This window comes from Canis aureus, chromosome 18 (assembly GCF_053574225.1).
Source record: "Canis aureus isolate CA01 chromosome 18, VMU_Caureus_v.1.0, whole genome shotgun sequence".
NCBI classification, from domain to species: Eukaryota; Metazoa; Chordata; class Mammalia; order Carnivora; family Canidae; genus Canis; species Canis aureus.
The window spans coordinates 42,951,937-42,974,707 of NC_135628.1; the positions used below are offsets into that span (position 1 = coordinate 42,951,937).

Genomic DNA, 22,771 nt, shown 5'->3' on the forward strand with positions numbered 1-22,771 from the left:
AGTCCCGCACCGGGCTCTTTGCATGGAGCCTGCTTCTCCTCCCTCTTGGTATGTCTCTGTTTTTGTGTGTCTCTCATAAATAAATAAAATCTTCAAAAAAAAAAAAAACCTATTTAAAAAAATACTCACTAGCTGCTGCTTAGGGCTGAAGGTCAACTTCTTGAGAGATAGTATTTCCCAGGACTAAACCCACTCCCTTCTTTTTGGAAAGGAAATATTATGGACTGAGGTGTCTTAGTTTGCTTGGACGGCTATAAGAAAATACCAGACTGGGTGACTTAAAACAGGAATTTATCTCTCAAATTCCTGAGACTGGGAGGGGGTGGGGGGCATCTATCTGGCTAGCTCAGTTGGTAGAACGTGCAAATCTTGATCTCAAAGTTTTAAGCTCAAGCTCCACATTGGGTGTAGAGATTGTTTTATTTTTTTTTAATTTTTATTTATTTATGATAGTCAGAGAGAAAGAGAGAGAGGCAGAGACACAGGCAGAGGGAGAAGCAGGCTCCATGCACCAGGAGCCTGACGTGGGATTAGATCCCGGGTCTCCAGGATCGCGCCCTGGGCCAAAGGCAGGCGCTAAACTGCTGCGCCACCCAGGGATCCCGAGATTGTTTTAAATATTTTATTTCATCATACCCTGGGCCGAAGGCAGGTGCTAAACCGCTTAGCCACCCTGGCATCCCTAGAGATTGCTTTAAAAAAAAAAAAAAATCCTGCAACTGGAATGTCCAAGGTGCCCGTCAATTCTCTTCCATGGTGAGGGTTCTCTTCTTGGCTTGCAGACAGCCACCACTTCAATGTGTCCTCACATGGCAGAAAGGACTCTGGTCTTGCTCCACGTATAAGGACAGTTATGTCACAGGGGCTCCACAAGACAGCTAAAGACAGCTAAATCTAATTGCCTCCCAAAGACCCCACTTCCAAAATCATCATACTGGGGGCTTTAAGATGTGAATTTGATGGCAGGAGGGACACATTCAGCCCATAATACCAGGTATTCCAAATAGAATTACAGGTATCAAGTAGCCCTGATAAATAAGTACCTTTTGATTTATGAAATAGGGCCCACTGAAGTGTACTTGGCAAAGTTTTCCAGGCAAAATTAAAACCTATCATTTATCAAGATATCATCTTCCTCTCTAGGATTATGACAATGATGGCAAGATATCTTTTGCAGACTTTGAGAAAGCAGTAAAAGAAGATAAACTTTTGTTGGAAGTGTTTGGACCATGTTTACCAGAAGCAAAGGTAGAGTGCCAACAGCTCAAATTGGTTAAGGGAACATTTTAAGGAAACAGTAAGTAATACTTGCTGGACAACTCACCTCTGTAGGGGCTTTGGCCCAATGCTGACATTCAGACAACCACAAGGGTCTCGGCTTCATCCTCATGTTTTGGGGCCCAACAATAGTGACTGTTTATTATATTCAATGGACTTTTTGAGCTTGTAACTTCTTTAGCCATACACAATTCCTGATTTATTGCATGTTAATGTTATTTTCCCAAGGAAAACTAGGACATATTGGCTTGCTTAAGGAATAGAACACTGAACAGTATACTCAGCAGGTACCAACCATAAAATGCTAGGACAAAACTTGTTCTCTTTCAACCCAAATGTTGTCAAACAATGAGAATAATTTTCAAAAACCTTGGACACATTTGAAGTACTTTATAGTATCTATGTTTATGTGTTTTCATTTATGGATTTGACCAAAGTTTTCTGAGCCAGAAGAGCCAGCCTAGTAATTGATTTGACACATTAATATTTTAATTCTTCCACTGATCAACTGCTTTGCGAACCTACAGAAACTTTTTATTCTCTGTAGTTTGGTGATTTTGTGCATGAACTTGCATGTTAAGCTCTCCTGAGTTATCTCAGCTTGTTTCTCTAACTTGTCTGAGTGTAGCTTATTCCCACATTCTGATTCTGCCTGTAAATTTTTAGTAAAATGCAATGTATGAAAGGAAGAATGGGGGTTCTGTTGGAACACCAACAGTTCTTCAGTTGCTCCCAGAATTCAGTAGCCCAGCTATCAAGGGTCTTGCTGTGCACAAGCAGCAATGGTGCTACCTAGTAACTTGTGAGAAATGGAGAATCTCAGGGCACACTCCAAACCAAATGACTCAATCTTTTCTCTGTCTCTTTCTTCTGATGCTTGACACAGCAAAGGTTCTTCTTTCTCTCATTGTGGTCAAATATAGTGCATGTTGGTGGGGATGGGGAGGCATGAGAGCTAGCCTCCAGTCCCTGAAAAGATCCTGAAAAAAACAGAAATCCATTCAATAATACAGAACTGAGTAGCTCCTCCCTTTAAGAATTTAAATTCTTGAGGGCAGCCTGGGTGGCTCGGCGGTTTAGCGCCACCTGCAGTCCAGGGCGTGATCCTGGAGACCTGGGATCGAGTCCCACATGGGGCTCCCTGCATGGAGCCAGCTTCTCCCTCTGCCTGTGTCTCTGCCTCTGTCTCTCATGAATAAATAAATTAAATTTTTAAAAAAAGAATTTAAATTCTCCCTTAGAATTTTTAATTGTGATAAAATAGATCTAATACAAACTACCCTTTTAACCAATTATAAACATACAATTCAGTAATGTTAGGTATACTATGTTGTACAATCTCCAGAACTCTTGTTTTTATCTTGTAAAACTGAAACTCTATACCTGTGAACAATTCTGCATTCCTATAACCCACAAGTTCCTGGCCACTACCATCATAATTTTCATTTTAATAAGACCCTGAGGTGAAGATTCATAATATCTTAACATCTGAGAAGTGTGTTCTAGACAGTAACTTGCTCTTTCCAATTCTATGCTTGGGTCTCTAATGTGTCTTTTACCTGGGAATTCAGCAAAGAAAAATCTCTAATTACCTTACAAGGAAGTAAGGCCAAACCCCTTGCCTAAAACTTCTTTTAATACCATCTACCACTTGGAGCCATCCCAGCAAGTTTCAATCAGTAGGTCATAACTGATGAACTTTCTTAACTGGTATATTCAAAATCAATTCATTAGGCAAGGTATAGAGAAAAAAGAACAGACCACCATTTGATATGGGCTCTCTCAAGTTATTTTTATCACTTAAAAAAAAAAAAAAAAAGGGAAAGAGTGAACATAATTATTCCAAATTCCAATTATGTGGTTCCCTGACAGGAAAAACAATGTGGGTATGCTAAGGGTAGTGGTTAGCATTTTCTAATAGTTTGTTCTAATAGTTTACCTTTTTTTACTTTACAGAATTGTATTGATTTTGAAGCCCTGGCATTCAGACACATCCTGACTTCTAGTTTTTGAATGTGAATTACTCAATACTTGTATTAAAATCAGAAGCAGATCCTGACTGCCTATCTTTACTTGCATTCTAAAGTTTTTATCTTTGCTTCACTTCATTTACCTATAATTACTGCAATGTGAGAATAAGAACAGTTTCTGTAATATTAAGTATGATCAAAATAACACCTATAAGTAATGATAAACTAATTTTACTTTTTAAGTTAGCCAACAAGGCTTAGATCTTAAGGCAAATCCTGTGAATAAGCCTTTCACAACCCCCTTTTCTCTTGCTTCCTCAACCACAGAAGTTGAAAACCTTAAAAAAAAAAGAAAAAAGAAAAAAGAAAAAAGAAAAAAGAAAACCTAAACATTTATTTACCATGCCAGACCTCCCCAGTTAGGAACAGCCATGAGCCCAGTTCTAGCTAGTAAGATGTAACCAGAATCACTGGAAAAGTTGTTTTCTTTTATTAAGGAATATATATTTGGCTGGCATGTATTTTGTCCATGATAAACTAATTTTAAAAGATGAAATTTTATTAAATAAGTAGGTTGAATGATATTACAAAGAGGAATGCATTAGAAAATTCCTGCAGTACAACCTCTTCAAGAATTAAAATGACAGGCTAAAAATAATAAATAGTCCCTCAGGAAACATAATTTGCTGCTGGCAATCTATATTCTTCTTCTTTGTTTTAATGGACGACTTGAATGCACATCTTCCAGCTTGTCTTCTGGAGGTTTTGGCACAGATGAAATTACCTAGTTTAAAAAAAGAGAACCACCAACATTTATTCCTTATAGCACAGGAATAAATAAACTAATAGAAGAGGTAGGATCTACATCTAGTAGTTCAAATCTTGCCATCACATTGGAGGCAGAGTGAGTCCAATTTCAGGGTATAGCCTACAGAGCAAAGTTTTCTGTCCAAACACTGATGGGAGTAAAATTTCTAAAGCCATTTAACAAGAAAAAAAATTTGAAGGGAGAAAAATAAATATGTACTCTTCTATAATAATCCTTTATTATTAGCATCTGTAGTAAGTTGTGTTTAAGCATTTCTCATTTTTGTTGTTCTGCTGTTTCCTTTTTAGGAATTGAACCTAACAACTTTTTTTCTTGAAAATACAGTCTGCTCTGGCTGAGAGCGCTATGCATCTCTATCTATGCCTCAGCTCAGCTGTATTTGAAGGAAGGGGGCCAGCACAAACTAAAAATTTTAAAAAGAGGCTTAAGCATGGAAACTGCGTTTATAGATTTTTGTTATTATAAAATAGGAGCTCATCCTTAATGAGATAGTAATTTTCAGGTAAAAAAAAAAATACACATAAACTAAGCCACCTCAGACTCCCTTAATCACTCTGTAAAATATACATACAATTACACAAAAAGCACTCTCTGAACCTCAGATTAAAGTTTAAGAGAATGGTCTTTCTTCCTCAGCTTGATTTCTACGAGGTTTGCCCCATAAAAAAGGTATCTTTCAAAAGCTAATTCAAATGTTAGCTTTCTTTTATTGGTGCTTGGAAAATGTAAAATGATTACATAAATAATATGTAAAGAAATTACTACTTAAGTAGTACAATCGAGCTGTATTCTATTTAAGGAGCTGACATTTTGAAATGCAGACCGTAGTGGCTAGTCTTTAGAAATCTCATCTTTTTCTATGGCTATCTTTATCAAAGAAGAAAAAAGCATTTTAATTTAATGTAATTTTGTAATAACTTTAAAGAAATAAGTTGTAGTAATTTTCCTTCAACACAACAGTTCTGTACTTTGGCTCATAATAGAACCAACCAGGGAGCTTTAAAAAGGGAGGGCCTGGGCTCAATTCTCACAGACCAACCTCACTGACTGAAACCACTGCTTTTATAGTTTAGAGCTAGAATGATATGAAATACATTGTTTAAAGCAAGGATTAATGACATCAAAGCACATACGTTTCTGTTAAGTCAAATTCAGTTAATTCAACAGAACTGTAGAAAAACACATAAAAAAAAAACTGAAAATGAAAAAAATTAATGACAATACTTTAGCTGCCACAAATCTCGATTTAGCTGTTAGTCCTATGACCAGATGGTCTCTTAAAATAGTTTTTTAAAAATGATCTTACCTCTTGAAGTTTATTCCGAATTAAATTTGCTGTGGTATTCAATGAGTCGTCATGCATGTCCACTTTAGGTATGTCTGGTAACAGAGGCCCAATCATAACCTCATTACTACTTGTGCTTGTTTCAAGAAAAGTTCCAATTTTACGATCATCTTCTCTTCTTCTTTTCCGCTCCTGCAGTTGTGTTGTCCTAGGCATAAATCTCTCAACTGCCTCTGAAGAAGTAATAGCCTTTTGTGCACCAGGGAAGGCCAATGAATTTTTTAAAGGTTTCATTTGTATCTTCTGCAAAGAGTCATTGTGCATACAATGCTCCATTGTTTTAGCATGGTTTCTACTGTCCTGAGAGAAGTTGGATGCTTTACCCATATGTTCCCCTGACGAACATGTACATTTTGAGGAAAAATAACATAAAGGCAATTCACAAGAATAAGGAAGACAAGGGTCTGAGTTGCCAGCAGAAGTATTCACAGTGACTGCACGAAATCCAGATGTCCCTGAATGGAAGTTCTGTCTGAAATCTTTTGTGTCTTTAAGCTCTGTAACCGGTTTCTTCTTTGTTATGTAATGATCTTCACATTACAATTTAAAAGGTGAGATAAGAGGAAAAAGAAATGTTTTATTGTTTTCATCATTCAGAAAACTATAATTTTAAAAACAAACATTACTTTAAATGTTAACAATGGTACCCTGAATAATTTATTTCTTAAGCAGGCAATACCTTGTATTTAAAAGCTAAAAAGGATAAAGAATATATTAGTGTCAAGTGTCATTCTTTCTTTGCTCCCCATCTTCCTCGTTTCTACTTCTCCATAAGTAATCCCAATTCTTTCTTATTTATCTGTCCAGCTAGGTCTTACTTTTCCTTCTCCCACCAACTCCTCTTTTTCCATAATATCCATTTCTTTGTTCCTTTGCATTTTCCACCTAACTGTAGATCTTAGAGATCTTAGAGATTTTTTCTTGGTCATTACATAGAATGCTTCTTTCTTCACAGCTTCAGAGGAGTCTACTGTATGAATGTATCATGCTGCTTAGTTTGTGTTTAATTTTTAAAAGAGGCAGTATGCTGGACCCATATTTTGTAATTTTATTTGCCACACAACCATAAAGTTTTCCTAGAACTATTCACATATCCCATGGGTTAAAGTTCAGGGTCTACTAATGACCATGGGCTCTCAACAGTTCTCTTGCCAAATTTTCAAATAAGTCTTCCAAGAGTCTTCCCTCCTTACTTCTCTTCACCTCTGCCACAGGCCACTTCCCCAGTCATAAACTCCTCATATTCAATAACTGTGTGGATACTGACTTGGTCTTTCAACTAAAGGGTGGAAAACTGGTCATCTGAGCCTCCAGGACTATTCAGATTTCAGACCACACACATTATTTTAGTCCAATTCTGAGTGCTCTGTTCCTACAATCCTTGTACCAAATCCCATGAGACCCTATTCCAGGCACCTGGAATTTATGTCTAGTGAAACTCAGTGGGGCATATGGCGTCTCTGGCCAGCTACTGGTCAAAAGTGGGACTTTTTCACATTTAATAGTTTTAGATTGGCAGTAGGTAACTAGTCTGCAAATCATAATTGTTTCTCACTGCCTTTATGTCAAGCCTTAATTCCTCAGCATGGGACAGACACGAGGCACTTCATGATTCAGTTCCTGTCCTCTTTTCTAATCTTATTTCTAGGAGCAGCCCATGTTGTGGTTGCCCTGTACTACTTGTAGTTCCTTCATACACATGATGTCTACTTATTCCTCTGCTCTTTAAACATGCTACCTGGCTTACCTTTCCATCTCCCCTTCTGAGTAATGTCTACTTGTCCTTCAAAACTCAGCCATCTCTTTCATCCTGTAGGACTCTTTTCACAAACTAACATCTTTCCCTTTCCAGCCCAGATTACTTGAGAGTGCTGCACAGAATCCTGCAGTTTATAGTTAATGAATATTGTGATTATTTATCTCTCTTCCCACTAGACTGGGAAGCTCTATGATGATACACCTTGCAGACTGCCTGACACACAAAAGATGTTTAGTACCTGGCTTTACAAACCTTTATTTTTAGTAGTTCTTGCTATATAAGCCTTCCTCTCCTGTAATTTTTTTCTAGTTTCTTCAACTGTTTCAAATTCTGGAGCATAGCATACATGAAGCAATCCACCAAAGAAACTCTGTTCATCCATTTTTCTCTTGGCTGTCCTAAACAGAAATATGTGATAGCATGTTTTATTAATCTTGACCTACTTAGGATGAAAGCTGAAATAGTATACAATGCATTGATCTAAAAGTCCAGGTTTTGCTAGGTGTACATACATCCTATGGTTTGGGAGTTAAGATGTTCTACTTGTGTATGGTATTAACTCTACTGATCTAGTGCATACTCTTCAAGCCTTTCATCCCCTCGCTCTATACTACTAACAGATTTTGAGCTAAGTCATCCACACATAACCAGACTCCCTTTAACCAACTTAGGAGCCAATAGTTAACTTGAGGTACACAATCTGTGGTCATGAAATAGAGATTTCTCTGTGTTAAATGTCCCTTAAGAGTCAGCTCATACCCAATTTAGCCTTTTCAGCACAATGGATTCACAAATAAAAATATTGTAATAGTAAAATCTTCAATAATTGAGTAAATATTGAATATATAAGCAATGAGAAAGTTACATGATGATATTCAACAAATACTTATCAAACATATGTAACTGGCTAAGCATTATACTACAATAAATATTTAAGTACTTGTGTGTCTAGGGATAATGATAGAAATACTTATTGAGATTTTATCACACACCAGGCAGTGCCCTAAGTACTTCACCTGAATTAAGATTTCATAAAACCCTATGAGGACCTAAGGAGGCCTCAGGAGATTTATAATTTAGCCATGCTCACACTAGTTTGTGGAGTTATGATTCAAATTGAGATGCTGAACTCCACAACCTACCATATTATGTGCTGTGGGAGATGCAAAAACTCTAGAAAATATGCTTCCCTAACTATGAGGGGAAGTTGGTTAGGGGAAGTGAGATCACATAAGGGAGCAAACTGAGAACAATACATAACCCTATAAAAATCAAGTGCTTTTGTGGCAGACTGCAAGTGCTATTTGGAGTACGGAAAGACAATGTGAATGGTGGGGCACCTGACTGACTAAGTCGGTAGACCATGTGATGCTTGATCTTGGTGCTGTAAGTTTGAGCATGTTGGGGATACAGTAATTAAAATCTTTTTTTTTTTTTTTTTTTTTTTTAAAGAGAAAAAGGAAGTATGAATGGTAATAGCCAAAGGATGGATATTGGAGCAAATTAGTGACAAGAATGGGGTAAACATAAAACTAGATGAGGCATTTCACCCTTATTGAAGCACAGAATTTATGCAGAAGGCAGGAAAAGACTGAGTCAATTCACATAGGTGCATAACATTAAGAACTTCAATAGCGGACAGCCCAGGTGGCTCAGCGGCTGGAGACCAGGATTGAGTCCCATGTCGGGCTCCCTGCATGGAGCCTGCTTCTCCCTCTGCCTGTGTCTCTGCCTCTCTCTCTCTCTGTGTGTCTCTCATGAATAAATAAATAAAATCTTTAAAAAAAAAAAAATCCCAGCAAGTTTAAAGAAAAAAAAAAAAAAAAAAGAACTTCAATAGCTAATGTTTACTGCATTCTCAACAGGAGGCACTATGTTTCAGCCCTTTACGTGGATTATTTCATACCATCCTCACACAACCCTCAAAGTAGGTCCTTTTACTGTACAGATTTCAGAGACTAGAAAAAACAGGCTTGTTGAGGTTAAATGACTTGTCCAAAGTCACGATGTTAGTAAGCTGTGAAGTTCGAAAACTTATCCAAACCCATTTTGTAATCTACCACAATATATGACTGAAGATTGTTAAGCAAGGTAATGACATTTAAGACTGGAGTTAAGATAGGGCAGCCTGGGTGGCTCAGCGGTTTAGCACCTGCCTTCAGCCCAGGGCGTGATCCTGGAGACCTGGGATCAAGTCCCACGTCCGGCTCCCTGCAGGGAGCCTGCTTCTCCCTCTGCCTGTGTCTCTACCTCTCTCTCTGTGTCTCTCGTGAATAAATGGGTAAAATCTTAAAAAGAAAAAAAAAAAAAAGACTGGAGTAAGATTAAAATAATACAGCGTTACTCAGTAATTCAGGTATGAACGAGGGACAACTGGGACCAATGTGCTAGCAATGGGAATGGCGGAAATGAAACTTAAGCTTAACTTGCACATTACCTTGCACTTTGTAAATTCATAAATTTAATAAGATAAACTTCCGTAAAGTCTTCTGCTGGGTATTCATCTAAAGCGTTATACTGTTCAATTGCACCATATAGAGCAAATCGCTCAACTAATTCCTTCATTGCTCCCACCGCAGGAACTCCTTGAATTAACAAGTACCGAGATTCCAAATTGATTGTATATACCTAAAAGAAATGCAGACACATAAAAATGTATTTTCCACATATTAGTGAACCCATGTGATACCTGTCTTTCTCTGATTGACTTATTTCACCAAATAACATAATACTCTCCAGTTCACTAATACATGGAATATAAGAAAGAGCGCAGAGGATCGTAGTTAAGGGAGGGAAAACTGAACGGGAAGTCATCAGAGAGGGAGAAACACCAAGAAAGACTCTTAACTCTAGGAAACAAACTGAGGGTTGCTGGAGAGGAGGTGGGCGGGGATGGGGTAATTCCGTGATGGGTACTAAGGAGGGCACATGATGTTATGAGCACTCGGTGGTGTACCTAACTGATAAACTATTGAACATCTGCATCTGACACTGTGTACTATACGTTGGCTAACTGAATTTAAATTAAAAAATGTATTTTCCAAATAAGCCTAAGACACATCTTCTATTTAAAAAAAAAGAAGAAAAAAAAAGCTCTGGGGATTAAAGAGTACATTTACAATGATGAGCACTAAATAACGTACAGAGGTGCTGAATTATCATATAGTACACCTGAAACTAATATAACGCTGTAGGTTAACTATACTAGAATTAAAAAAAAAAAAAAAAACTTAAAGCCCTGAAAAGAAGAAACATTCTGTTCAGCCGGTCTGCAGAAAAAATAAAGAATAAATTCACCCCTCCGTGTCAGGGCCTCTAATTAAAACACAGAGTATCTTCAATGGACATATTTTCCGGAAGTTGGCTCAGGAGAAGTTAACTGGAGAGAGAGCGAGAACGATTCACTGAGCGCTTACCACGTAAGCACGGAAGATACAAAGACTAAAGCGGAGCCCCGTCCCTGCGGAGCTGACGTTCTAGCAGGTAGCCGAGGAGTTCGTGAGAACGTCTGGTAACTGAGCGCCGGCCTCTCGTCCCACCGCCGATGCCTGGTGGGCAGGCCCGCAGCCCCTCAAGCCTTCATCTATCAAGCCGGGCATGATAACGCTATCGAGGATAGCGAGTGAAAACCCAAGTCACTTTACCTTGACAGCGCGAGGCCGCCGCCCCTCCCGATACTTGGCCCGCGTGTCGCACACGGCCCTCTGGACGTGGTGATCGAATACGCCCCCGAGCTCCCCGCCGCTCGACGCCATCTTGCCTACTTGGCTCCGGCCAAAACGACAACATCCGCCGGGCCGCCCTCCCGCCCACCCAATGACGGAGGGGAATGGGCCACGGCGTGCCTGGATTGGCTGGAGAGCCGACGGCGGCCCGCATCGTTTCCGGCGAGTGAGACTTGGGTGAGCGAGGTGCCGCCCTCCGGCGGCGCGGCGGAGAGGCCCGGGACTGCGGGGGAAGCTTGCTTGCCCCTCCCTCCTCGGACGGGCGCGCGGCGAGGGGGCGGGGCCGATCGATCTTCTCCGGCTCCGACGGCCTCGGCCTGCCCCGCGGCGGGCGGCGGCTGGAGCGGGCTGCTGCGGCGGGGGCGTCTTCGGCGCCGGACGATGTGGGGCGGCGACCGCCTGGCGGGTGCAGACGGGGGTGGGGTGGCGGCGACTGTCGTCTTCACCAACGCTCGCGACTGCTTCCTCCGCTTGCCGCGGCGCCTCGTGGCCCAGCTGCACCTGCTGCAGGTACCGCGCCGCCCGCGGACGGGGCTCCCCGCCCAGACTCGGGACACCTGGGAGCAGCCTGGGGGCGGACGGGGCTGAGGCCTTGGAGGCACGCGGCGACCCTCAGGCCCCCCGCCCCGAGCGGCGTGGCGAGGGCTGCCTTTCCGCCGTCGCCGCCGAGCGGTTCAGAGGCCGGACTGAGGGCCCCTCGAGGGCACGGCCGCCGGGGGCAGGTCGTGCAGCCCTGGGCCTTTAACTTGCCCTGTTCCAGGTGTTTTCACTCCATGAGACTGGGCTTACAAACATCCTAAGTCTACGTCTGCATTCAGAAATATTCCTCACTCCGGTTTGGAAAAGCTCCTGGGAAGTCGCTAATTTTTATTTTTATCTTGAAAAATGTTTTTCTTGGCAGTGATTTCCAGATCCCTGCACGACTGCCGTCCTGGACTCCAGAAGGAGGGGCGGGTTGGGTTTGCAGAGCCCCTGTAGATTAACAGCGGAGCACCGCGGCCCCCATGCGGAGTAGGTCACTAACCAGAGGCTCCCCCCAGTCCGGGGTGTGCCGGGGATGTGCAGTAGAACTCTGCATACCTGGAGGTACATAGGTAGGATTACTTGAGCCTCTGCCGTCAGTCGTCCTTTTTTTATTAATTACTGGCAGAAATACAGCATCCGCATTTTCATAGCTAGAGATAGAGACCTGTAGTCTGTGAGTCTGTGTTTATGCAGGCAAAGGGATGGGATCTTTGAAATCCTCAGAAATCCTGAATGCATGGTACCCACAACTGGCTCATCATGAGGGGGATATTTAAGAGTTTCCAATAGTTTTAAGTACCCGACCTTTCCATCTTACTTCTCTGGAACTGTTTTTTCTATATTATTTCTCCCCCCCCCTAGAATTATTGGACTAGAAGGCATAGGTGAATTATTAAAGCAGGAAGTCATGAATTGGGAGCTAATGTGTTGAATTATTTTATCTGGGCTGAAGTGTGGAGTACATAATACTGTAATGCTGTAAGGGGAAGAGGGTCAGAAGAGTGGTTTTCTGGCCTGTGTCAGGCTTACCTTGAAGCTTTTAAAAATGGGAATGTTCTGGTCCTTTCTCAGACCTGTTGAATCAGAATCTTGGTGAGTGAGCTTCAGGCATCTGTAATTATAAAAATACCTTTGGGCTAGTGGATGCAAAGGAACTGAGACTCGCTGTTATAGAATCATAGAATGTTAATGGTGATAGGGACCTGGGGTTTCTAGGTCATTTCTGTACTTTCACATGTTAGGAAACTAGCAGTCCTAGGGAGGGTACCATTTCTAGTTAATTTGTCTTCTTGTCTCTCACTCTGCAGCATCCAGACTGGTCTTCTCACTGTTTCTTTCATAACCCAGCTCCTCCCTACTTCTGTACTCTTACTCATGCTATTCTTTCTCCCCAAAACGCTTTTCTTCATTTTATGCCTTCAGAAGCTGAACATAATCTTATACCTCCTCCATCTGGCTTTCAAATTCTCAGTTGATCACATTTGTCTCCTTTTCAAAACTTCACTGTTTATGTGACACATCCCTCTTGTACTCTATTCTATGTTTCAAGTATCATCTTTTGCTTATCCAAGTACTTATTTTGGGGCTGGATACGCAGTAGATGCTTTAACCCAGGATTTTTTAATCTTGGCACTTGAGGCTGGGTAATTTTTTGTTGTGGGAGACTGTGAGTATTTTAAGATATTTAACAATATCTTTGACCTCTTTCCACTAGATGCCAGTAGTACACCTCCTCCAGTAGTGACAGCCAAAAAATAAAAGTTTCCACATGTTGCCAGATATCTCCTGGGAACAAAAATCACCGCCAGTTGAGAACCATTGCTCTAACTCCGTTATTTTGTCTGTATGCTGGGCTCCGTGCTTCCTGTGATTGCTGAAATGGGGAGAGGGTTCACAGCCACACTGAATGCAGACAAATCTAAATCTCCATCCAGAAATGGCTGGGTACAAACTTAGCATTTCTTTTGTGTTAGCAAGGGAGAACCCAGGCCTTGGATCTGGCTGGTCTAAGGGCCTGAAAGCCTGTGATTTCACTGGAAAGTGCCCTCCAGGTGATACAGATACTGCAGGTATGGGCGAAAGCAGGTGGTCAGTCATTTGTTGATTGGTCTCCTGGGAAAGGAGCACCGTTCTCTCCAGTCTATTGGCTGCTTCTCTTTACCCGAGGTTCTGTGGTTCAGGTGGAAAAAGTTTACATGAATGTGGACTCACAATACTCTGCAAAGTGTACTAACTCCAACTAAACATATATTACGACTGACTGTAGAGCTGGTTACGACATTTTGACCAAATGAAAAATTAAGGTATTTTTCCTGTTTAATAAAGTTGATTTTCCTTTTTCCAGTGAGTTGGTAGAGTTCTCCTCTTTGATACTTCGGGACGCATTTTGTATTTCCCTATTTAACATCTCTAGTTTTGAAAGTTTCTTCTTATGAAATAGATGATCTGGATTATATGCCACTGACTCTGATGAAACTGTGGAAAGCACCTGGTGGGTTGGTCACCTTCACCCTTATAACCTCAGTTCGCACACAGCTGACATAGTAATTTGGAATTTGACTCCAAATCCCGGGCTCTGTATACTTGATCACACTTTGCTTGGGGGAAAGGTTTTGTCAGTTTGAGCAGTTGGACTACCCTGTGAATTGTGAGAAAAATTACACACCTAAGTGATACATGATGAGTTTCTTCTATACGAAGTTTTAACATTTTAATAACAGGTCTAATTTAAACTACATTATATTGCCTCAGAAGTTGCTCAAACATATTTTGAGATTTTTTTTCCTATTTAAAGAAACAGTAAGTGGCCTATAACTAGTTTGAGATAGTAAAATTTGATGCAAATGAGTGAATTTAATATTTAATAATTTGACTAATTTATTTTGATATAAATGATTTTAATACAAAAACTTCCTGAGATAGTAAGTTTTGATGGCTATTAATGAAGTGTCCTTACTTTTTATTGAAAAAATGATATATGTGTGTGAATGCTTATGAGACAATATTAATTGGAAAAATATTAAATCATGACTATAATATACAACTATGTAAAGAATTTGCCTCAAAAACAGGATTGGCTAGAAATAGACAAGATTGTTCATGTACTTGTCTTATTGTGGAGGAAATATCAGTAATTCCTTTTTTCTTTCCAAGTTTACATATTTTTTAAGGTTTCAATAATGAGTTAGTAACTCTTTGATCGTAGAAAATCTTGTTTTTTTAGTCCTTAGCCACAAACTTAACATATTTTATATAATTGATCTTAATGAGAATACATTTTATTTTTTTTTTTTTAATTTTTTATTTATTTACTTATGATAGTCACAGAGAGAGAGAGAGGCAGAGACACAGGCAGAGGGAGAAGCAGGCTCCATGCATCGGGAGCCTGATATGGGATTCGATCCCGGGTCTCCAGGATCGCGCCCTGGGCCAAAGGCAGGCGCCAAACCGCTGCGCCACCCAGGGATCCCACATTTTATATTTTGATTTTTGTATTCTAATTCCGTAGTTGTAAAACTTTCAAAATTATTTAAGAAGCTGTCTAATATAAAATTTCTGGAAGTGTACATAAACTATTAACAGTAAGTACTCTGGGAACAGGAATTGTTTTATGCTTTTGTAATTTTTGTGCTTTACCGTGTACATTCTCTAATAAATACTGTTACATTTTTAATCATGGTATATTTCTAAATGATAAATAGCTTTACTAAAATAGTAAATTTGTAGCTTATTTAATAATTTCCCCATTAATAGACCTTTGTTTTCACTGTTATAGAAAATACTGCAGAGGTATGTTCTGGTGCAGTTTTCTTCTTTGAATCATTAATTCAGAATACTCATATATATATATATGTATGTATATATACACACATATATATAGCTCAAAATGTAAGTAAATTCTTTGGCTACCTATTGCCATTTTGAATTTTGGAATGGTTGAATGAATTTGTAATGCCATCATAAGAATACAAGGACACGGATTCCACCCACAGCATCACCAGCTTTGGGTATTGAAAATGATTATAGCTTTTTAAATGCTCTAATGTGCACAACAGAGAGCTATCACCTGTCCATAGAACTCTCTTTGTATGTGTGTGTTGCAGTAATAGTTTATATGCGTTACTGGATTCACATAAAAGATAAAAACTCTCATCCCTCCTTTCTAATTTCTTCTCCCCTCCTCCTTTCTTATTTCTTGAATAAATAGAATCAAGCTATAGAAGTAGCCGGGGGTCACCAACCTGCATTCCTGAGCTGGGTGGAAGGCAGGCATTTTAGTGATCAAGGCGAAAATGTGGCTGAAATTAATAGACACGTTGGTCAGAAACTTGGACTCTCAAATGGGGACCAGGTGAGTACAAAATGTGATGACTGTGACTTTCTCCTAATGTCACACAACACAGCAATGGAAAGAAAAAGTTCAGATTAATTTTTTTAGGGAGATGAAAGGACACCTAACTTTGTGCTGCTATAACCAGTCCAGGATATTCAAGTTAACTATATGCTATTGTTCAGTTATTATCTTGTAGTCTGCTCCCTATTTGACTTTGTGTTCTATTTTACTTACTTTCCAGGTTCCCTAATTCTGTTTGTATGCGATTATTTTTGCTTTATGAATTATTGAGTTTTACTTACTGTTATTGAACTTCATTTGTTTCTGCAAAACCTTCTAGTCTTCCAAGGTCATACTTGATTTTTAAAAAACTATCCAGGGAACCCTGGGTGGCGCAGCGGTTTAGCGCCTGCCTTTGGCCCAGGGCGCGATCCTGGAGACCCGGGATCGAATCCCACGTCGGGCTCCTGGTGCATGGAGCCTGCTTCTCCCTCTGCCTATGTCTCTGCCTCTCTCTCTCTCTCTGTGTGACTATCATAAATAAATAAAAATTAAAAAAAAAAAAAACTATCCAACAAAGGAGTTAATATTTTTCTATTTTAGTCTTGCCTATCAATTTAATATGCTTAGATTGTAAATCCCCAAAGCTAGAAGGCTTATACTTTATTATTTTTTAATATTTTTAAAATTTATTCATTTGACAGAGAACAGGCAGGGGGAGCAGCAGGCAGAGGGAGAGGGAGAAGCAGGCCCCTTGCAAAGCAGAGAGCCCAATGCAGGGCTTGATCCCAGGACCTGGGATCACAAGAGCTGAAGTCAGACATTTAACCAACTGAGCCACCCATGTGTCCCCAAGGACTTAGATTTATGTTTTCATTTTATTATATTTACCAATTTATTCCCTTCTAAATATTTTTAATTACAGAAGTAATACATATTTATTACAAATATTTTACAATTGAAAGTAAAAAGATGTTTTTCTCTTTCTCTAACCCCAGCCTCAGAACGAGCGTGTCTTGTATGTTGGGATCTCAGTATACTTTTAGGGTTTAAAGAATGGGATCATACACATTTTCTGCCATTTTTCTCCACAAGATATATCAGAGATACATTTCCATGTATCACAAACAATACGGATTGAACATCTCTACATATACATGGAATGAAATAATACAAATTGAATTGCAGAGTCTAGGGGACTCTGCATTTAAAATTTTGATAGATGCGTTCTATTACCAGTTTCCCACAACAGTATGCAAAAAGTGCCTCATCTTTTTAACTGTTTTGAACACAGACTAATTTTATTCATGCATGTTTTTGATGATGAGTATAGGCCACTAATGAGACATCCGTACGCCTAGTATTAGTCCTTTGCTTACCCTAAATCTCTGGTAGAATCTTTATTATTTATTTATTTATTATTTTTTTGAAGATTTTATTTATTCCTGAGAGACACAGAGAGAGAGAGGCAGAGACACAGGCAGAGGGAGAAGCAGGTTCCCCGTAGGGAGCCCGAAGTGGGACTCAATCCCGGGACTCTGGGATCATGCCCTGAGCCGCAGGCAGATGCTCAACCACTGAGCCACCCAGGGATCCCTCTCTGGTAGAATCTTAAAACTTCAGTCCCACAGCGACCCTGGACATCACTAACTTTTGTGCCTTGCTGTACAAACCTGGGGACACACAACATTTCGCCCAGGATTGCATAGCTAGTTAAAGCTCTGTTGTCTCTGTTTCCTCATGGGAAACACCCTCTTCCTGTTGCCGACCTTGCTGTCGTCATCAGCCTCTGAATAGTCTTGTGTGTTTTTAATGCCTGTTTGCTTCAGAGAGAACTTTTACCTGAGTGTCTGCAGATCCTCTGTACATTGTAGTAATACCACGAAGGTACTATTTCCCAAAGAACAGGAACAGAGTGGTCCAGCTCACCTGGGGCTAGAGCTGCTTGGTGGGCTGGAGCTGCTTTGTGCTCCCCACGTGGGGCACATGGGAGATGCCGAGGGGAGATTCACTGAGGGTGAGGCATTTGGGGAAATTCTGCTCCAGTCCGCAAAAGCAGAGAGGGAAGGGCTAGTTCACGGAGCATTTAATACTCAGTAGCTATGGGTTTTAATCCTCAATCCCCAGAAATGCCAAAAGAAAAGCAGAAGAAAGTAAGGTGGTAGATTCCAGCTTCTGACACACACTAGAATTTCACATACATCGACAGGCTGGAGTGAGGGCACATCTGTTTTACCTTACTTTCAGTTGTGAGTGTTTATACTCCTAAATAACTGGCTCTGATCTCTGTCTCTGCATTTTTTTTCTTTTCTAGAAGCACCATGGCTTGAGGTTTGTTATAAAACTAACAGTAGTAAAACCTCTAGAAATAGTAGAGTGTGTATATACTAGATCCAAGCCATGATTTGATGACCTTGTTTCTTCTAACATGTTTAAATTACATTTCTTTTGTTAATGGTTTTATTTATTTATTTATTTATTATTTAAAGGAGTCTCCACACCCAGCAGGGAGCCCCATTCAAGCCAAACTCACGACGTGAACTGACAGGATGCCTGGGTGGCTCACTGGTTGAGCATCAGGGTTTGATCCTGAGGTCCAGGATCGAGTCCTGCATTGAGCTCCCTGCAAGGAGCCTACTTCTCTCTCTACCTATGTCTGCCCCTCTCTCTGTGTCTCTCATGAATAAATAAAATCTTAAAAAAATAAAAATTAAAAGACCTGAACTGAGATCAAGAGTTGGGCACTTAACTGACTGAGCCACCCAGGTACTCCTTATCTTTATTTTTTTTTTTAAGATTTTTAATTTATTTATTCATGAGAGACACACACAGAGAGAGAGAGGCAGACTCCATGCTGGGAGCCCAACGTGGGACTCGATCCTGGGACTCCAGGATCATGCCCTGGGCTGAAGGCGGTGCTAAACCGCTGAGCCACCCAGGGATCCCCCTTATCTTTATTTTTTAAAAAACATGTTGTGCTAGGATATTTTCCCTCTTTCTATAATTAGTTGTGAGACGGTTTTTTCTAAAATATTGAGTATATCAAGGCCTAGCTAAGAATAAGTGCTTAATATTTGTCCGACGAAGATATACACGATGCATGCAGGCACACATACTTTCTTGTTCACACTTAACTGCTTACCTAAAGAGAGAACTTATTTCCTAGGGATACAAAAAAGTATTTTACAAGTAGTTTTATATTTTCTATTTTTTCTAGGTGTTTCTTAAGCTGTGCTCCCATGTGGTATCCTGTCAACAGGTTGAGGTGGAACCCCTCTCAGCAGATGACTGGGAGATACTGGTAAAGAAAACACAATGAGAACTAGCCCAATTTAAGGTTAAACTATTACTGTGCAGTTGTTTATGTTGAAGTATAGCTGATATACAATGTAACATTAGTTTCAGGTTGTACAATATAGTGACTCAATTGTCTCCATACCTTATGCTGTGCTCACCACAAGTGTAGCTGCCAACTGTCACCAGACAACACTCACAATACTTTTGACTACATTTCCTATGCTGTACCTTTTATCCCTGTGACTTCCTCATCCCATAACTGGGAACCAAAATATCAGTGTCTTTAGATTTCTCTTGTCTGAGCTAAGTTCTATATTCTGAGTTGGTTCAAGTTATAAGAATGAATTGTGATTTCCTTACCAGACACGAAATGACAAAAGGTAAAGTGAATAGATCTTTTTGTTTGTTGGTTATAGGAGCTGCATGCCGCTTCCCTTGAACAGCATCTTCTGGATCAAATTCGAATAGTTTTTCCAAAAGCCATTTTTCCTGTTTGGGTTGATCAACACACTTACATATTTATCCAAATTGGTAGGTGCTGTTATATTTTCCATTGTGTTTTACACCATGGCCTTGAATCCACAGCAGAGGTGAGCATGTACTAATGAACTTTGTTTTCCACCCAGTTGCACTAATGCCAACTGCTGCCTATGGAAGGCTGGAAACTGACACTAAACTCCTTATTCTGCCAAAGACCCGCCAAGCCAAGGAGAATACATTTTCCAAAGCAGATGATGCACATGGGAAATTTAATAATTTTGGAGAAGACCAAAAAGGATTGACAGTTACTGGGTCTAATGAGACAGATTCAGAGGTTACAGCTGACTCACCATCCATGCCAAGCTTATGGACTCTGATAGGAAGCATTTTTTCTTTTGGGTCTGAGAAGAAACTGGAGATGTCCTGGGGTTTAACTGAAATGAATGCATTCAAAAACATGCAGTCCAAAGTTGTTCCTCTAGACAATATTTTCAGAGTGTGCAAATCGCAGCCTCCCAGTGTGCATAATGTAACGGCGACTTCAGAGTTTCACAAACACTATGCTGTTCACATATTTCCATGGGACCAGGAATATTTTGATGTGGTGCCCAGCTTTACTGTGACCTATGGAAAGCTAATTAAGCTACTTTCTCCAAAGCAACAGCAAAGTAAAACAAAGCAAAATGTCCTGTCACCTGAAAAAGAGAAGTCAATGCCAGAACCACTAGATCAAGAACCAGGCACCTCAGGCTACAGTCAAGAAGCTAAGGCCTGTGTGCTACAAGTCATCTGGAATGGACTTGAGGAATTGAAGAATGCCATAAAATACACCAAAACTGTAGAAGCTCTTCATCTTGGGAAAGTCTGGGTTAGTATAAAATTGATTATTAGGGAGAAAGTAATTTCATTATCCTTGAAATTCTCCAAATTATGAATTAGAATAACATTTTATATACAATTTGAAAGTCAGTATATTAAGAAAGAGTATCTAAAGTCCATGCAGGGATACATTCCTGATTGCAAGGTAAAGTCCTTGTGTGGGTAAAGATTGCATGTTTTCTGGTTGAGTAAACTTGGACAGCTATAAACTTAGGAATAGGCCCAGGGTGCTCATGGTTACTTGCCTGAGTTATTTTGTTTTTTTGTTATTTTACTTGTCTGAGGTTTCATAAGAAGTACAGCTGGGATTCACAGCCGGGCGGGCCTACTCAAGTTGGTGCTTAGCGTGGGTGCCTTACGAAGCCTGGCGTCTTTAGTACCTGCAGGAGGTTTGCTTCCCAGTTCCTGAAAGCAGAGGAAGGTCTCACTGCGGAGGGGGGAGGGGGGGCAATGCCCGGATAGAGAGAGACCACAGTGTGAGGTGGGCCCCGGATTGGAGTGTACCCAGAAGCAGCGTAGCCTGCTGCACTGCCTCTGTAACCGTGGGCCTGGGGGGGAACACAGCAAGTGTTCCGCTGCCCCAGCCTGGCCTCAGATACTCCTGCGCACTTTATGTGGTCACCAGTCCGTTTTATTTGAACTTAATTTGAGCCGTTGTGAAGTGAGGCTTCATGGTGATAAACGGAGGAAATTATTAGGACAGGGAGGAAAAATAGGAAAGGAAGGGGTTCTCCTTTGTAGATTCCTATTATTGATGGTTTCACCTATGACCTCTGTGCTGGCAGCTTAGAAATTTTTAATCTCTCTGGCTTATGTCATTTTCTAACATTCTGGCCCATCAGCTCATTATTTTCCGTTAGTTCTAGACTCCTTAGTTTTTGGAGATCCTGCTCCATCTTCAGAATAAAAATGTCTAACCCCGAACTCGATAGGACTTCTCTTTTCTATTAATGGTTCTGCCATTTGGTGGGAATACCATCTTTTTCCTTGAAACCATGGGGTGAAGACAGGGTGAAGAAGTGCCAGGTAAAGGCATAGAGAGGATATTAAGAGAGCAAGGGGTCCACACTTCTCAGTCCATTTTAAAGATAGGCAGCCGTGGGCACTGAGGAATGGCAGTACTGGATGCGGGTGCCATCCAGTACTCACGCAGGCTCCACTTGAGAGATCAAAATCGAGGGATCTCATTCTGAAGAGGGTGTGAAAAGAAAGAAATGAAGGGAAAAAATTGAAATGTTTGTGATACGGCAGTGCCTGAATATCTGTCTGGTTACTCTGAATCCTGATAACTTCAATTAATTTACCTGAATTCGTAGAAGTTAATAACAACATGCTGTGGGATATTTTAAATCAAGTTTTGCACATATTTATATTTATTTTTAAATTTCAGATTCCAGATGACCTGAGAAAGAGACTAAATATAGAAATGCATGCAGTAGTCAGAATAACTCCAGTGGAAATTACCCCTAAAATTCCAAGATCTCTAAAGTTACAACCTAGAGAAAACTTAGTGAGTTCAAATTTATGTTATATCATAGCTATTTTACATGTCTTGTAAAATTTCTAGTTGCTTCAGCCAAGTAATAAAGAATATTGTATTCCTTTTGGCTAGGAGGGCAAAGAAGTCTTTGTTTTATTTTATTGTGGTAAAATGCATATAACGAAATGCTGTTTTAACCATTTTAAAGTGTATAGTTCAGCGGCATTAGTTACATTCATAATGTGCAGTAACCACTGACTATTCCTAAAACTTTTCCAGCCCCCAAACAGAAACTGCTCATTAAGTAATAATGTCCCATACCCTTCTTTCCCAGCTCCTGGTAACCTGTAATCTATATTCTGTCTCTGAATTTGTTTATTCTAGATATTTCATATAAGTGGAATCCTGTAATATTTTGTCCTGTGCATCTGGTATATTTCATTTGTTTTTATAGGCTCATCTAAGTGGTAAAATGTATTCATTCCTATTTGTGGCTAAATAATATTCCATTGTATGCATATACCATGTTTTGTTTGTCCGTTCATCTGTTCATGGACCTTTAAGGTTGTTTCCACCTTTTTCGCTATTGTGAATAATGTTCTTATGGACATTAGTATAAGTATCTGTCGAATCCCTGCTTTCAGTTCTTTTGCGTATATACCTAGGAGTTGAGTTGCCTTTTTTTTTTTTTTTTTTTTTTTAAGAGAAAGGAGGGGATTTGGGGGTGGAGGAGAGGGAGAGAGAATCTTAAGCAGGTTCCATGCCCAGCATGGAGCTTGAGGCAGTCTCATGACCCTGAGGTCATGACCTGAGCCCACATCAAAAGTTGGACGCTAGAGCCACTTAGGCATCCTGAGTTGCTGGATCTTAA

The 22,771-nt window shown here is 40.2% G+C and overlaps 2 protein-coding genes across 13 annotated transcripts in view; one reads left to right on the forward strand and one right to left on the reverse strand.

Annotated features, from left to right (window-relative positions):
• PEX1 (peroxisomal biogenesis factor 1) overlaps positions 1-22,771 on the forward strand; it is a 71,385-nt gene that overhangs the window by 18,581 nt on the left and 30,033 nt on the right. For 8 of the 9 annotated variants that reach the window (XR_013356990.1, XR_013356988.1, XM_077856962.1 and 5 more), the window contains 6 exons: positions 1,144-1,248; positions 15,639-15,782; positions 18,982-19,065; positions 19,478-19,592; positions 19,688-20,409; positions 21,811-21,930. Coding sequence is in view for 7 of the 9 variants with exons in the window: in XM_077856962.1 (XP_077713088.1) it covers positions 1,144-1,248; positions 15,639-15,782; positions 18,982-19,065; positions 19,478-19,592; positions 19,688-20,409; positions 21,811-21,930 (1,290 nt within the window). In the remaining 2 variants the exon portion in view is untranslated. Of the gene's footprint in view, positions 1-1,143; positions 1,249-11,229; positions 11,417-15,638; positions 15,783-18,981; positions 19,066-19,477; positions 19,593-19,687; positions 20,410-21,810; positions 21,931-22,771 lie in introns of those variants that run through there. The other variant, XM_077856967.1, reaches the window with a different exon arrangement.
• On the reverse strand, positions 60-10,984 carry RBM48 (RNA binding motif protein 48). Of its 4 annotated transcripts, none has more exons than XM_077856969.1 (5): positions 10,826-10,984; positions 9,619-9,809; positions 7,434-7,579; positions 5,384-5,952; positions 60-2,258 (listed from the first exon to the last, which is right to left on the reverse strand). In XM_077856969.1, exons 1-5 carry the CDS (start codon positions 10,934-10,936, stop codon positions 2,124-2,126), a joined length of 1,152 nt encoding a protein of 383 aa, XP_077713095.1. In that variant the 5' UTR covers positions 10,937-10,984; the 3' UTR covers positions 60-2,123. The 4 variants fall into 4 exon arrangements, with proteins under 4 accessions (XP_077713095.1, XP_077713097.1, XP_077713098.1 ...); XM_077856971.1 differs by lacking the exon at positions 10,826-10,984 and adding an exon at positions 10,598-10,785; XM_077856972.1 differs by lacking the exon at positions 10,826-10,984 and adding an exon at positions 10,479-10,600.

Bases quoted from the DNA above. Each gene is read 5' to 3' on its own strand.
- RBM48 (XM_077856969.1), bottom strand. From the start codon at position 10,936: ATGGCGTCGAGCGGCGGGGAGCTCGGGGGCGTATTCGATCACCACGTC. The intron at 7,580-9,618 runs GTAATGTGCAAG...ATTTCTGTTTAG, and splicing joins ATGAATTTACAAAGTGCAAG to GACAGCCAAGAGAAAAATGG. The intron at 5,953-7,433 runs GTTTGTAAAGCC...TGTAATGTGAAG, and splicing joins AAGAACTACTAAAAATAAAG to ATCATTACATAACAAAGAAG.